Genomic DNA, 14,964 nt, shown 5'->3' on the forward strand with positions numbered 1-14,964 from the left:
CACAGATGCTTTTGTCGTCAGGACGCTGATGTGACTCATACCTGTGTGTGTCCCACGCTGGCTGCAGCCGTGAGCGCCTGCTGAGCTGCCTGCGGCTTCCCGTTCTCCGGCTCGCTGCTGCCGGGCGGCTGCGGGTCAGTGTTGCTCTCCGCTCCCCAGTCCAGGCCCAGCAGGATGTTGATGATCTCTGCCTGGCCCTTCAGCCCAGCATGGACCAGCGCACACTGGCCATTCTTATCAGCGTGGCCCACCTGGCACAGAGGGGGTAACACACAGGAGGACTTAACAAACGCTGGACCAGGTCACTGCCTTTATTGCGCTGACCTAGATCGGCGCTGTGCGTGTGTCATCTGTCTCCCAGAATAGATCCCCAAACTGTGGCGAGTGTGAAACAAAGGATATCAATGGTGTGGAGGTGCAGGTCCCAAACTTGTCCCTCCCTTTCTCTGCACAGACACTGACCTTGGCCCCTTTCTTGCACAGCAGGCTGACGATGTCCACGTGTCCTGCGGCGGCGGCCAGGCAGAGGGGCGTCATGCCGCTGTCGGTGGTCCCATCCACCGGAGCACACATCTCCAGCAGCAGGGCGACCATCTCCACGTGGCCCAGGTGGGCGTGGACGGCCAGGATGGGGGCGCGGCCCACCACCTCTGTGCACCAGGTCACACTCGCACCACCCAGCATCAGCAGGCGACTTACCTGCAGGATGAATGTAATGAGTTGTGTATACGATTATTACCTGGGCCAAGAAGGTTATGTTCTCACCCCTGAGAGCACACAAACTACAGAATGGACTTCCATGATACTTGTTGGAAGGATGTGGTGTCGGTTAGGGAAGAACCCGTTAGATCCAGGAACCCATTTCATCAAGAAAAAGTCAATCTGAGGACGGCTACTTTAGATAAAAAGGGTGCTGTTTTAAATGATCTTTGTGGTATTTTGACCAAAATATGTTTCAGACATTTCATTAAGACCCCAATGAACCATATCAACTGCGGTAAAATGGGCATATATGTCTCCTTTAAAGGGATAGTTCTTCATCCACCCCTCCATCGGCAAATAGTGGTAAGGAGATAATGGTGGAATTTTCATTTTTGGGTGAACTATCCCTTTAACATTTGTGACATTTTCCCCTTATTTCCAAGACAGCAATTCATGGAATTTGATGAAAAGAATCCGGCACAGTTAGGGAACTATATGAGCGTGTGAAATTCTGTGAATTAAGGGGACTGTTGGTCCATGGCAGAGGTGTGTGCTCTACTCAGTACCACCATTCTAGAATATTTGGGTGTTTTCTTCAACCAGCAGAACGTGTGGGTGTCACCTTGATGTTGGGTGTGTACAGGTTCCTCAGGGAGGCCAGAGCCGCGGACAGACTGTCGGTGCTGCAGTTCACCCACATGGCCTGAAGGACGCTGGAGGACACGCCCGTCTTCTTACTCAGCCCCTGTGAGTGTTTGACAGAGAGACAGATGAACACAGAGAGAGAGAGCGAGAGACACAGATGAACACACAGAGAGAGAGAGAGAGATTACACTTGCTCAGATGAAATCTGTGGAGCAGAATTTGAATTGCGTCCCAGGAGAGAAGCAGTATGTACAGATTGCAAACAGCACAATGTTCACTGTACCGTGGGCGGTTTATGTATATGAGTAGTGCTTACGTGTGTGGGTGATGGTAGGAACAGAGGTTCACTTTTGTTTGTGTGTGTTTTATCGGTTTCTCAGCCGCTATATTCAGGATGTTGTTTACATGAAGCCTCTTGTCACTCAGAGAGATTCAGAATAGTTGAGGCACAATCAGGTCCAGTCTTAAACCTACATAACAAGTTATAAACCCAGTGTAGAGGATACACCTAGTGTCAGGGTTCATGTTACCTTGAATATGTGAGCCTTGAGGATGTGGTGTCCCAGTTCCATGGTCTGCTGCCGGTTCAATTTGCCCTCCTGTCGTGAGAACATGAAGGCCAGGAGGGCGTGGCCACTCCTGGGGACAGGCACACACACACAGAAATGGTGTCTATGCAGAAATCAAAAGTCTTTTTAAGCAAAGCCGTTCTCCACTTTTGAGTATATCCACGTTAAGAGTCTTGAGCTGTGTGGGGTGTGTGACCTCTGGGCTCACCTCGGCTCACAGAGAAAGTCCGTGCTCTCTCCGTCTCCTCTCCAAACCAGCCACTCTCTGAAGGAAGGATGACACAGCATCCGTGTGCCGTCCCTGCGTCGGACCTGCACACACACAGAGAGGCAGAACATTTCTCTACTGTCAATCAATCAATCTAATTTTATTTGTATAGCCCATATTCCCTAATCACAATTCGTCTCATAGGGCTTTAACATGGTGTGACATCCTCTGTCCTTAACCCTCAGCAAGAGTGAGGAAAAACTACTAAAAACCCTTTTAACAGGTAAAAATTCGTAGAAACCTCAGAGAGCAACATGTGAGGATCCCTCTCCCAGGACGGACAGAAGTGCAATAGATGTCAAGTGTAGGAAAACATCATCAGGATTAAAGGTTTTAGCAGCATCGATGAGGGTAAACATTTTTCAATATTATATGTCAAGCAGTCCTGCTGCAATCATAGTCTCTGGTCAGCAGCCAGCAGCCCCTCTAACTTTATAATATTGTATTTTACAATTAAATGTAGATAGCCTGTTATATATTTGAAGACCAAAGTCGTCTGTATGAATATGAGAATGAAAGAACAAGGAAATGTATTTGACAATCTGAAGTGGTACATAGCTGTTTATATTGAGGTGATATAATATATAGTAATTGTTGATTTTCAACCATAAATACTGACGTCTGTAAATACACACTTAAATATATTTCCCATATTATAACACTCATTCTTGCCAGAAGTGCCTTTTGAGTACTTAATGCTTAATGTACTAATTTCTAGATTTCTGTAGGGTCTCCATTACTGGACGTGCCACACCCCACGACACAGAGAGACAGTAAGTATTTTAGATTAAAAAAACTCCAAATTCGTCCATGTCAGTTATTTCTTTCACAGCAAAAACAAACACAACATTCAAACCAAACAAAAGTGTGAATCATTCTGTTCCCTTCCATGCCGACGTAGCAGGAGTCTTACCATGAATCCAGCCAGGCTGTCTAATCTCTGCTGGAAGTCCTTCCACTCCAGCTCCCCCCTCACACAGCCTGCATTCAGCGCCCTGAACATTTGCTCGTCAGTCAGTGGGTGCAGAGAAGCCAGCGCCACATTCAGCACCGGGAGAATCCGTTCAAAGAGCTCTTTATCCGGGAAGCTCACACGACACATCAGCAGGTACACCTGACAGAAATCCAGAGGGTTAGCATGCGTTGGTGATGATGCTGTCACACCGTGATGGCTTTATATTCTACCACCAACTACTGGTGGTTCATTTAAAGCTAAAATCTGCAAATTTTCATTAAAATAAACATTAATATAACATGCTTAAAAGCCTGTTGCTGATTGTACACATATACACTCATGTTCTGTGGATGTGAGTAACCAGCACTGAGATTCTTTGTTGTTTGTTTGTTTGTTTGTCAGAAGGATTACGCAAAAACGACTGAGCAGATTTCCATGAAACTCAGAGGAAGGATGTGACATGGTCCAAGACAGAACTCATTAATTATTCATATCCGAACAAACGGGCAGATCCAATAACTGGGAGTAAAACCTGCAACATCCTGATGTGAACACATTCACTTATAACTCAAATGTCCCTCAGCAGATTGCAAACCTCTGCCGAGGTCCAACAGTTCCCTGATGGAACTACATTTAAATTCACTAGATCATTTGGATTTGCATCAAATTTCAAACACATATATTTCATTCTCCTCAACATGTCTGAAAATATTTCTCAAGATCCATGAATTATTCTCTGAGAAATAAATTACTCAGAGAATACACTTTTTACACTTTACATTAAAGTGTAAAAAACCCTGGATCTGCATTTAAATTTCCTGAGTTCTTTCCCGAGTTCTTTCCTGACTCACATCCTTAAATCAAGTTACGTGATAACATGTCTGGTAGTTTTTGCGTAATGATGCTAACTAACAGACGGACAAACAAACACAGATGAAATCATGATGTAATCAAGTCATAGCAATAACAACAGTGAAAGAAAAGATAAAAAACAAAGCTACATTTGTCTTTAAAAGTACTTTAAATGATAAATACTACAAACTGATCCACGTAGTGCTTCTGCACAAACTCTCATATTTAACTGTGACCACATTTTAAGGACATCTTCCATCCACTTCCATTATCCCATCAATAAATCATCACATTCCTGAGCCTGAGCTCATCTGTTGATGATTATTTAACATTTATGCTACATCTGCCATTTACTTTAGTCACTGTGGGATATTTTCTGGCCTTCACCAAAAGGAAAGATCCTTTTTATTCTTTTAAATCTTGTATTAATTTGAATAGCGTGTTAAATGCTCCTTTTCTTTTTTGATGAGGAGAAACATGGCCGAACACTGCTGGTTGCCTGTGGATCTTTTGAAGGGAGTTAACAGACACTGATGCTTCGTCCTCGGGCGAGCGAGCTCACCCAGGATGATTGACAGGTGTTAGACCGTGAACGTGATCAGATAAAGGGGAAGACGACGAGGGCGGGTCCAAAAATAGGTAAGAAGTGTCTTTATGGCTCCAGAGGGTTTAACGCTACGTGAAACTGATCACTTCATAAAACAGATCGCTCCACAGATGGTGGTTCGCAAATCTTTTTCGTCAGAGGAAGCCTAACAAGCTGCAATTAACATTACAGCTTTTTAGGCCATGATATACGCTTCAAACATTTATTGGTTGGATTAAGCTTTTTGCACATTTAAATCCACTACATCTGGGTTTTTATTACACAAAACTGCTCACACTCGTAAATAAAGTTTTTCTCTCATAAGATCCTTGAATTATTCTCTGGTAAACCAACAAAATGTAAATGAAACTTCCTATTTCGTAATGTTAAAGAAAGTGAAAAACGATTTCTGGGTACACTCCCTGATCCGGATTTAAAAGTTCTACCTTCCCTCAGCAAAATGTCATAAAAATCAGTTGAGTAGGTTATGCATAATCCTGCTAATAAACAAACAGACGCAGATGAAAACAATCAGTGCTACGTGTCCTGACCTCTGACAGGGAGACAGGCACCACCAGGTAGTTTCCTCCTTTCAGAGCCAGGTGGCCTTTGTGGAACAGGTCCAGGGTCAGCTGCAGGTACAGGACCGAGCCGTGGCTGCGTGTTGACAGGTGGCTGCTGAACTTGCTGAGGATCAGCGGATCCGGGGCAGAGCCTGTTGGCGTGGTGACGTTGGAGGCCACCTGGGTGCTGCTGCTGACCCGGTGATGGATGTAGTCGCTGAGGTCGGCTCCCAGGTCACTGCTGTCTGGCAGGATGTCCAGAGAGATGCCAGAGAAGGGAAGGAGAGTGGTGATCTCCTGCAGAAGAAGAAAACAGATCAGTAGAGCTCACACTTCCACCAAGACCCAGCAGTCCCCAAGTTACACACACTCATAGATAGCAGGCCCTTAAATATGCTTGATTTTCTACCTAGACCCATGAATTATTACCTGAAAGGAAATTGGTTTAAAAAATTCCCAACTCGCAACATGAAAGAAAGGATTCAAATCAAAGATCCACATCAAAATTAAATGTTTTTTTTTACCCTTCACCCGTCTTCTATCAAGTTTCAAGGAAATCCGTTCAGTTGTTTTTTGCTCAATCCTGCCGACAAACAAACCAACAACGAGGGGGGGAACTGACGCACGGGCACGCACACCCCAGCATTTACAGAGCAGTAGGTGGCGTGTCTTTGGTGCATTAGCAGAGGACAAATTAAAAGCACACAAAACCAGGAGCCGTTCCTCAGATGCTGCTGCCGCTGACTCACACAGAGCCATGGGATACAGTACAGTAAATGGTGTGACAGTGACTCAAGCTCCAACATTGCTCACAGGCATCTCTCAGATTCACATTGCAGCTCCTCTCATGCCATCCTCCACTGCTCGACGCCGGCAACAACCAGCTATGACGGATCACAGAAGGAACCCGTGTGACCGCCGCTCAGTTCCTCTCTAACAGAGACTGACATTTTGGTTTAACGAACAAGTAATTGACTGGCGGCCGCGGACTGCGCTGCACTCAAACCTTTCACGAGTGTTCTCCAGGTTGTTACACATGAGTGAGCACTTCCCGTTAAAAAAGGCTGGAACACGAAGGGCTCGACGACAGCTGGACTCTTCCATCTTTACGTATATTTAATGTTTTGCTGACTTCAAAATGCATCGGGAAGAAAATGACCCCAAATGTGTTTTGTGTGTTCTCCAACACTAATCCAATTATGCAACTGGCTGGCTGCCTGTCGAGCTCCAGACTCCCCAGCAGACTCTCTGGAGTATTACCGTCCATTCAGGGAGTAATCCATGCAGCGTTTGGAGACTTGGCTTGGGCCCTGGACAGATGCGTCTGCTGGTCGGTGGGATTACCGACCGGATTGAGAAAACACATCAGACTGGAGAGCTCAACGGCGCCGAGAGCCACATTGTCTTTACACCACCACGTTAAAACTACACAGGCAGTGAATGGAGCTTAGAGGGAAGCTGCAGGTACTGGGAATATCTCTGATGTAGGTGATGGGAGGGAGGCTGAGACTTAAAGGGTCAATTCAACTAATTTACAAAATTGTATGGCCTCACTTTACTCGCCTCTGGACGACGAGATATCTCTAATCTTATTAAACTGTTCACCTGGCATAAATGTTTATGTAGCTGCTCGGGGGGCAATAATAAAAGTGACGGAGCGAGGAAAGAAGACACTCTGCATCCCAATATAATCAAGAGGAATTAAATAATTTATACACCACATTAAAATGATTTAAAGGTTACATCTTTTTATGGTAACAGCAGCTTTGTTTCTACTAATAATCCCTACATGGGGGTCTGGAACCTCTCCCAGCTGAGACTGGGTGACAGGTGGGCTTCAACCATTAACCAAATATTGGTTCTGGGCACCGGTTCTCCAGTAATTCACCGAAATGAAATCTGACCAACATCACTGACCCAGGTATTGATTCAGATTCCAAAGCACAAATGAATTAATTCATTGGTAATCGCACAGTTCCACAAAGATAACCGGTGGTCCCCACTCTCTTATTATTCTTGGACTCATGCATAAAAATCAATTTACTAGAAGTATAATGCGTTGCTGGGCACTGGATGTTCAAAACATTAAAGCAGTTGCCATAGCAATTTGCACTCGCTCACTTGGGTGTATGAGAATATAAATTGCTTCGGAATACATTTTAAATTGGTTTCTTTTTTTGCATATTCATTATTGTTTTAATATGAAATGTTTGGTTTGCTATAGTCTCATGTTTCCTTATACACAATACTACTACTACTACTTCTACTACTGATTATAGTAATGATGATAATAATAATAATAATAATTTTAACATTGATCTTCACATCTCTAATATATGATAATAATGATTGGATAGGGTGCCAACAGACATTATTACTGCTGGTGGTAATTGTAGTACTGCAATTATTACTCCTCTCATTATTAATTTATACATTTCCCAGGAGTCTAAAATGCTATTTTAATCTGCATGTCATCCCACTCACCACGAGGCCTGTCCGGACTGTGACCACCAGTTTGAGCCAGTGTGGAAACTTGGAGATGATTTTGGTGATGAAGGTTGCGATGGTGTCTCCATAGTCTGGTTTGTGGAATTCTGCCTCATTAAGGCTGTCGACCAGTATGATGTAGTCGTCTTCAGGCAGCTTCCGCTCTGAATACACATAAATAAAGAGAAAGAAAAAGGTTGAAGCTTATTAAAATACCTGGTATGTCCCATTAAAGAGCATAAAATAAAGAGGAATGAAGCACAGTTTTATGCTAGGTCGTTAATGGCTTAAAGAATGGTGCATCTTTTTTAGCACAGGAAATGTGGAGAGAAGCATCAACTGTTGATATTGATCATGTTCTGCTGCAAGCGGCCAGAGGCCATTGTTGTTTATTAGCTGGGAACAGAACATATCCATCATGGTTCACATTATCTGAGCCGTCAGTGTTTCCCTGGAAGCCTGTGAGGACTCACACACTTAGGCACAAGGGCTCTCCATTTTTTACTGACCTGCTTAATAGAGATGGAGCAGACAAACACTCCTCTGCCCGGGCTGTGGAGGGCCCGGCCGTAATAACACATCAATCTAACTGACTGACTAACTCATGAGGAATCAAGCTGCTGAATGTGTCCGGAACGTTCGTGGCCACCCCGGAGTATTTTGTGACCTTGAAATCCCGAGGGATGCTGGTGATTCACCTTTGCAAAAAATACCACTCATATATGTAAATGACCGAACATCTGTTTCACACACTACACTGCTTCAAATCATTGACCTTAACGAGGGGAAATAATCTGTGGGCCCATCGCTGAGTCATGAACCGGCTGTTTAACACAGGCGATAACTGCAGGGCGAGGGGAGCAGACAGGCTCCACCTTAAATCTGATACTATTTAAAACTTTAAATGTCTTTAAATTTAAAGACATCACATTTGTCTAAAGTGTGTGTGCGTGTGTAGACTTCACTACCCTTGCGCAGGCTGGCCATGGGCTCCAGCACGCCCTTCCGGAAGGCAGCGATGGGATCCTGGACGCAGGATCTCAGGCTGAGTGTGTTTTGCAGATGAGGCTCTTGAACCAGCAGCTCCCTGTATGGGCTGAGTTGTGGCGCTCTGGCCAGCAGGGCGGCAACGCTGTGCACAAACTCCGGTACCAGGCAGGTGTAGGTGTTGTCGGCCTGACAGAAGTGGTAGGCGACCACCTGGTGGGAGAGAGCTGAGGTGAGCAACTGAAGGAAATAGGAACTTAATATAAAGCTGCTTTTTGTTTCTGTTTACGTGACACAAAGTCCAACTAACTGTTAATGGTCAGGATAGAAATGCATTAAAGAAATAGCACTTTAGAAGTGGGAAAATAAAAGTCTGTACAGTAGATCTGTAAACCCCGAGTGTGATAACATTGGTCCAAAGTGTCGATGAAAAAAAGGAGTAAGCTATTTAGAAACATAAAATGTTCTCTTGGCACCCTAACCTCAGTTTCCCACAGGCTTCAAAATCCAATCAGGAAGTTAAAACATCTAATGCCGTAAAATCTGCTGAAGCGTTACTGAGGATAAACCTCATGTCTAAATATAGAACCTTAAACTATTAACACCTCTTCAACCTGTGTTTTAAACCTATTTCTATACCTTTGAGCATTCACACCATCTTTGAGAAAACTTTATTTGACTTTTTATTTTTTGGCCCATGTACCATCCACTAACATAGAGGAGGTGGGATTTAGGACCTATACTGCATCCAGCCACCAGGTGGCGATCAAAGCACTTTGGCCTCACTTTTTGCGGAGCCACGGGCAAATTATTACTGTAATTTCACATCGTATTCATGGCAGCGTTGTGTGTTTGTTTGACTTTTTGAGTGATTGTGATTCCGAGAAGAAGCAATTTACGATTGGCTGACCTGAGGGGAACAAATATATGGCACCAATTCAGATGCTGTTTGTGTTCAGAGCCCATTTATCTGCGCATATCTCAATGTGAGATCAAACACATTTTTTTTTAAAGAGAGGAGAAAAACAATATCACCAAATCTAAAAACAATGAGGGTTAGAATAAAACAACACTGAGATGTGCCGTGAACACAGACATCCCAGAGGTGGCTGAGTCATAACTTAGTCTTCAGTCATTCTGCATATTATCGCAGAGCATCTTTAAATCACATCGGTGGATTCAGGCAACAAGCTGAATGATAAACAAAAGGGGCTGAGAAATAAAACATTCCACAAAATCATGGGGGTGATATTTGCAATAAAGGAGCCAAACTGAACAGAGGCCTAACATTGAAAACCATTGAGATGAATGGGGACGGCCTGGAGGATTAATAGTAGTAATCTGTCTTTTGTGAGTGCATTTCTGTGGGAAAACATTCATATTTAATAGTATTTACTCGTGGGTTTGTAGATCGTAAGTGCTCCACACACACGCTGTACGAGGACATTATCAGTGATTTTACTTTGGAGCAAACACCCTCACCATCACAAGTAGTCTGACTAGTTCCCATGGAAACTATTATTGAGGCCAAGTTAGTAAATTTAGAAGCTTCCATGTCATCTGTGTGATGCAATCAGCAGCATGTACTACATGTGCCTGAAAAGAGAGCAGAACAACCTGACATTCACAAACGTGCCGCTCCACACTAAGACGCTGAGGTGTGTTTATCAGTTTAAACCGACTCCTCCTTTAAGCAGCTCCCCACGGCGCCGTGTATGATGCTGTATTATATTACTGCTATTAAAAGGTGAGGAAAGGAAGAAAACAGAGAAATCCAGGACAATAAAAACAGCCATGACGAGAAGCTTAATCTGGATATTCCTCTTTTGTCATTATGTTTCCCTTATGTCTGTTGTAGATGCAGGTGGGTCAGTCTAACGAGATCTACAGGAAATCACATTGTGTGTGTGTTTTCAATTTTACTATATTTTACTGTCTCACCCAATGTCAGCTGGGATTGACTTCAATAAGTGGTCTAGATGGAGGAAAGGACATTTTACTATGATCATTTATGTGTTTGTTTACCAAGTTTGTGTTCAATGTTACATTTAGGTTAAAGTGACGGTTCGAGGTCGTAAATGTGTTTTCCAACTATTGAAAGTTTGTGGAGTTGTGGGGTATCGACGAACCCATTGAATTTGGTGAATCGGGACAAACCGGTGGATCCAGGACCTTTTTTCTCTTTCTTTAACAAGGTGAGATAAACCTGGTGGAGGCTGGTGCTCTGTCAGACTGAGCTTCTGTTTCCGCCACTTTTTATACAGATTAAAGGAACCTAATGTAATGAAGACGGAGCTGTGGAGCCTCCGTGTTTGTTTCCAGTCATTATGCTAAGCCAAGATAAAATAAGTGAACTGTCTCCTGGCGTCTGCTTCCTGTTTAGTGCACAGACATGAAGGTGTTATTGATCGTCTCATCTCATCTAACTAGATGAGGCTCAGCAGGGGTTGTTTTGTAATTAAGAGTCCTCACAAGTGGAGGAATACAAATGATTGCGTGTGTGTGTTTGTGTGTGTGTGTCTTGAGGTACCTTGGCGGCGAGGCTTCTGACAGTCTCCTTCCTCTGTGCTGCACCATCGCTCGCTCCGGCAGAAGCACTCAGGTTGGGCTGGGACTCCGCTGGCTGTTTGGAGCCTTTACCCGACTTCTCCCCACCTGCACAGAGCACAGAGCAACAATAACAAACCCAGAGCTGCCATTTACACTCGTTAGACGAGGCCTCGGGTGGAAAGCCCGGCAGCGTCAGGACGAGTCTACAAAGAAACACAATTAAACTGCTGCAATTAATTAGAACATCTGTAAGCAAGACTGGAAACGACGGGACTAAGCAAAACCTCATTGGACAGAAGCAGGAGTGTTTGTATCACGGGGCGGAAAGGGATAATTCTGGATTGTACACAGCTCATGCTATAGCTTCTGTTAAATTTAAATCAAAATGACAACGTTCAGTACAGGTAACCATTAATAATATGAATATGAAAAATAAATGACACTATTCTTTTTCAGAGTTTGCCGTTTAGGTTTTTCTGTACAGTTTAATATCAGGGTATGTCTGTTTGATATAGCAAAAGGCTGATGGGTGATACATATATTATATTATTATTAGTGTAGCATCTGTTGCCATTCTTATTTTTACACCTGCAGTTGAGTCATGTTTTATTTGAAAAACTAAAATCCCCAGCAGGTCGCAGCAGGCACCAAAATGCAAATATAAAGTACTTAATCTGGTTTTATTTTCCGGACAAAAGAGCGGTTCCAGTTCCACTCGTGAGAAGAAACAGAACCACAGTGAACTCAGTGAACTCACACAACTGCAACCAGCAGGGAAACCTCAGGGGAGAACTCAGAAGAAGAGAGCATGACCCAGTTACTCACTCCTCCACAAAAAGAAGAAATTTACTCCAATATCGTACAAGAATCTGAAGCTGATGGAACCTACTGGAGAATGAATACCCATATTTCACTAAAGGTCTTACATTTAGGGGAGGAGCTTGGGCTGTGAGGGATGCTGGGCCCCCCCTGTGGCGTCCGCATGCCGTGACAGCTGAGCGTCACCAGCCTCCAGATGATGGCCGTCTTGCCGGATCCTGCGTTGCCCACGACGACAGCGCCACGCCCCTCGCAGCTGCTGGTCTTCCTCAGGACCTCCTCCAGACGCGTGAACAGCCAATCCCGTCCGACGAAGGGCGTTTCCGGGGTGATGCCGGGAACTTCGAACAGCAGCGGCTTGAGCATGATGTCGGCCTGTCTGAACGCCACCAGCCTCCCTGGATGGATGGAGAGGAAACAACATAAGAATGGATAAGTATAATTTATTTTAAGTTGTGCTGGAAGTGTGTCTGTAGATGTTTCTGTGTATTTACCATAGACTGTATATATAAGGGTATTTACACACCTCGAGGCTAAAGGGATAGTTCACCCAAAAATGTAAATCTACTCATTATCTACTCACCACTATGCAGGTGGGGGGGTGGGTGAAGTGTTTGAGTCCACAAAACACTTTAGTGAGCCCTGACATTTAAATTTGACTCAAAACGAGGTCATTTGGAGTCGTATTTGAATGTCAGGGCTTACAGACACTTGGATGACACCACAGGAGCCGTATGGAGGCAATTCATGTTTTTTTTCTGTTGTTTTCATACGTTTGAAGAATTGGTCGCCATTTACTTCAATTGAACTGGATTTGACTTTGACGCTGTTTACCCCTGGAACTCTGAAAAGGGGGTTTAGTGGACTCAAACACTTCACCCACCCCTCCATACATAGTAGATAATGAGTGCATTTTTTTATTTGTGGGTGACCTATCCCTTTGAGCCACAGAACTACCTTTGGAGTCATCACTCGTGCGTCCGGCTGTGCAGTGTTTGCGGACGGAGCTCCGGTGTCCTGCGGCTCTTTGATGGTCCAGAAAACCCAAATCCTCCAGTCGAGTGGAGCTGGTCGCTGCAGACAGAGGACGGATCGGGGGAATGGATTAAGAGTGTCAGCGAGAGATGCTGCAAATGTGCAAAGACACACATGCCTATACCACACAAGTGCCAAAATCGTTGCTCGAGTCAATGATTGTAACCATGGCGACGGGAGACATAAACAGCTGTTGCTCTCAAAGATAAAACGCTCAACGACCTTGAGGGGAGAAGAAAGAGGAAAAGAAAGCGACTCATCTGTTCGTCCTGTAAATCTGGAGTTTGAAATGACGGAATGTTTTTGCACTTCAGGAAACCAAATCTGTGATTATCAGTGGGAACACGTCGCGGAGCTGCAACACAAAACTGTGTCCGCTGTCAATGACACGGCTGCACACGTTCTGCACAACAAACTAGTGAGACTCACAACGGCTGACGGGATAAATACAATAAAGAACATGTTGCACAGAAGAAGCTAGAAACCAAAAAGAGTCAAAAGAGTTGTTTACTCCCACATCGGCCGATCTGCCCACCCACTCACATCACAGAGTTTACATGTCCGCCAGGCTAACTCTCTGCAGTCTTCAAGATGTTTAGCAGTCTCAAGTGCAGACTACATTTGAGAAATAGGCTTTATGTAATCAGTTATCTATTCCTGCTATTACAGCATATCATTATTATTCATTATATCATTGAACAGCCCTGTAACAAAGACTATTTAATCTTTGTATTAATAAAACATTACACATTTGTAATGTTGTTTACACCGTGTCAGAGAGGTCTTCATTTATTTTTAAGCCGCCAGTCTCTGGGGGTTTGGTTATTTATTGCATTGATGATTATGCAGATGAAACAGATTATGAATTGATAATTGGACAAAATATATTGAAGACAAAACATCCATCTATCCATCATCGACACAGCTTATCCTTTGAAGGACTCGCCCATTGAAGACAGAATATCTCCAACATATTTCTATATATTACAGTTAATAAAGACGTCCATAGAAAATGCACCACATGCGAAGTGAAGGAACTTTTAAGTCAGGCTGAATTTGTTCCAGGATTCTCTAACTGCAGTGCATTACATCTTACTTGTGTCATTTTTGATGGTTTTGTTCTTGTTGTTTTGGCAGTTTTTGCCTTTATGTAATTTAATCATTGCCAGGATTTACCTGAGAGAGCCAGCAGAGATGGGAAAAATTCTAAAATTAAAAAGTTAACTATGATTCAAAGCCCAGAAACTTACATCAGAAACTAATGTCAGAATTCCCTGGAGTAAACATTTTTTCCGCGTGCTGAATACATTTGAATTCACAGGCTCACACCGCCTCCGATGGGTTGAGGCTCTGAGAGTTAGATGTCGTTCTTGGTCAAGTGCTCATCTGTCTTCGGACCGGCTGGCGAGAAACAAGGTGAACAACCTTTGTTTTGTCATCTCCACCTGTTCCTATTGTTTTCTTTCTCCCTGTTAGAGAAGGGAAAACTAATCTAAGCCGTTTATGGATCCAGATCCAGGCATGAGAGAGAGAAACAGCTTTACAGTCGCTGTGTGTCTGTGCTCGTTGGGACTTCTTGGTTTTGTAATGAAATTGGTTTTCTGTATATAGAGGTTTGCTTTTATGAAAATTGCTGGATTGTAATACGTCTGCAGTCAAGTGATGAAACAGTAACAAGTATCAAAAAATATTATAGCCCAAAATTCTCAAACTGCATGAAAACAATATTCTGACAGGGGACACTTGTTATTTTTAAGAGTTTGTTTACAATGACAAGCCACAGACAGGCCCATTTCATTCATTCATTGCTGTAATATGAAAAAAACAAAAACAATTCTGAGTGAAATCTGAAAATCTGGCATTACTGCTGCCTCTAATCCCTTCAGAGTGGGATGAAAAAAAGGCCTGAGTCACATTGCACTCATTTATAAAATACCGTAGATGGA

The 14,964-nt window shown here is 43.6% G+C and overlaps 1 protein-coding gene across 1 annotated transcript in view; it reads right to left on the reverse strand.

The window, feature by feature from the left end:
- The window catches only part of LOC132998703 (protein TANC1-like), a 38,250-nt gene that overhangs the window by 8,650 nt on the left and 14,636 nt on the right, over nucleotides 1-14,964 (reverse strand). Inside the window, exons 7-18 of the mRNA XM_061068440.1 lie at nucleotides 12,941-13,057; nucleotides 12,091-12,381; nucleotides 11,145-11,269; nucleotides 8,596-8,827; nucleotides 7,625-7,791; nucleotides 5,129-5,437; nucleotides 3,098-3,298; nucleotides 2,125-2,228; nucleotides 1,878-1,986; nucleotides 1,325-1,447; nucleotides 463-699; nucleotides 42-251 (exon numbers count right to left, since the gene is read on the reverse strand). Coding sequence (XP_060924423.1) covers nucleotides 42-251; nucleotides 463-699; nucleotides 1,325-1,447; nucleotides 1,878-1,986; nucleotides 2,125-2,228; nucleotides 3,098-3,298; nucleotides 5,129-5,437; nucleotides 7,625-7,791; nucleotides 8,596-8,827; nucleotides 11,145-11,269; nucleotides 12,091-12,381; nucleotides 12,941-13,057 — 2,225 coding nt within the window. The remainder of the gene's footprint in view (nucleotides 1-41; nucleotides 252-462; nucleotides 700-1,324; nucleotides 1,448-1,877; nucleotides 1,987-2,124; nucleotides 2,229-3,097; nucleotides 3,299-5,128; nucleotides 5,438-7,624; nucleotides 7,792-8,595; nucleotides 8,828-11,144; nucleotides 11,270-12,090; nucleotides 12,382-12,940; nucleotides 13,058-14,964) is intronic.

Source organism: Limanda limanda, chromosome 3, assembly GCF_963576545.1.
Source record: "Limanda limanda chromosome 3, fLimLim1.1, whole genome shotgun sequence".
Taxonomy (NCBI): Eukaryota; Metazoa; Chordata; class Actinopteri; order Pleuronectiformes; family Pleuronectidae; genus Limanda; species Limanda limanda.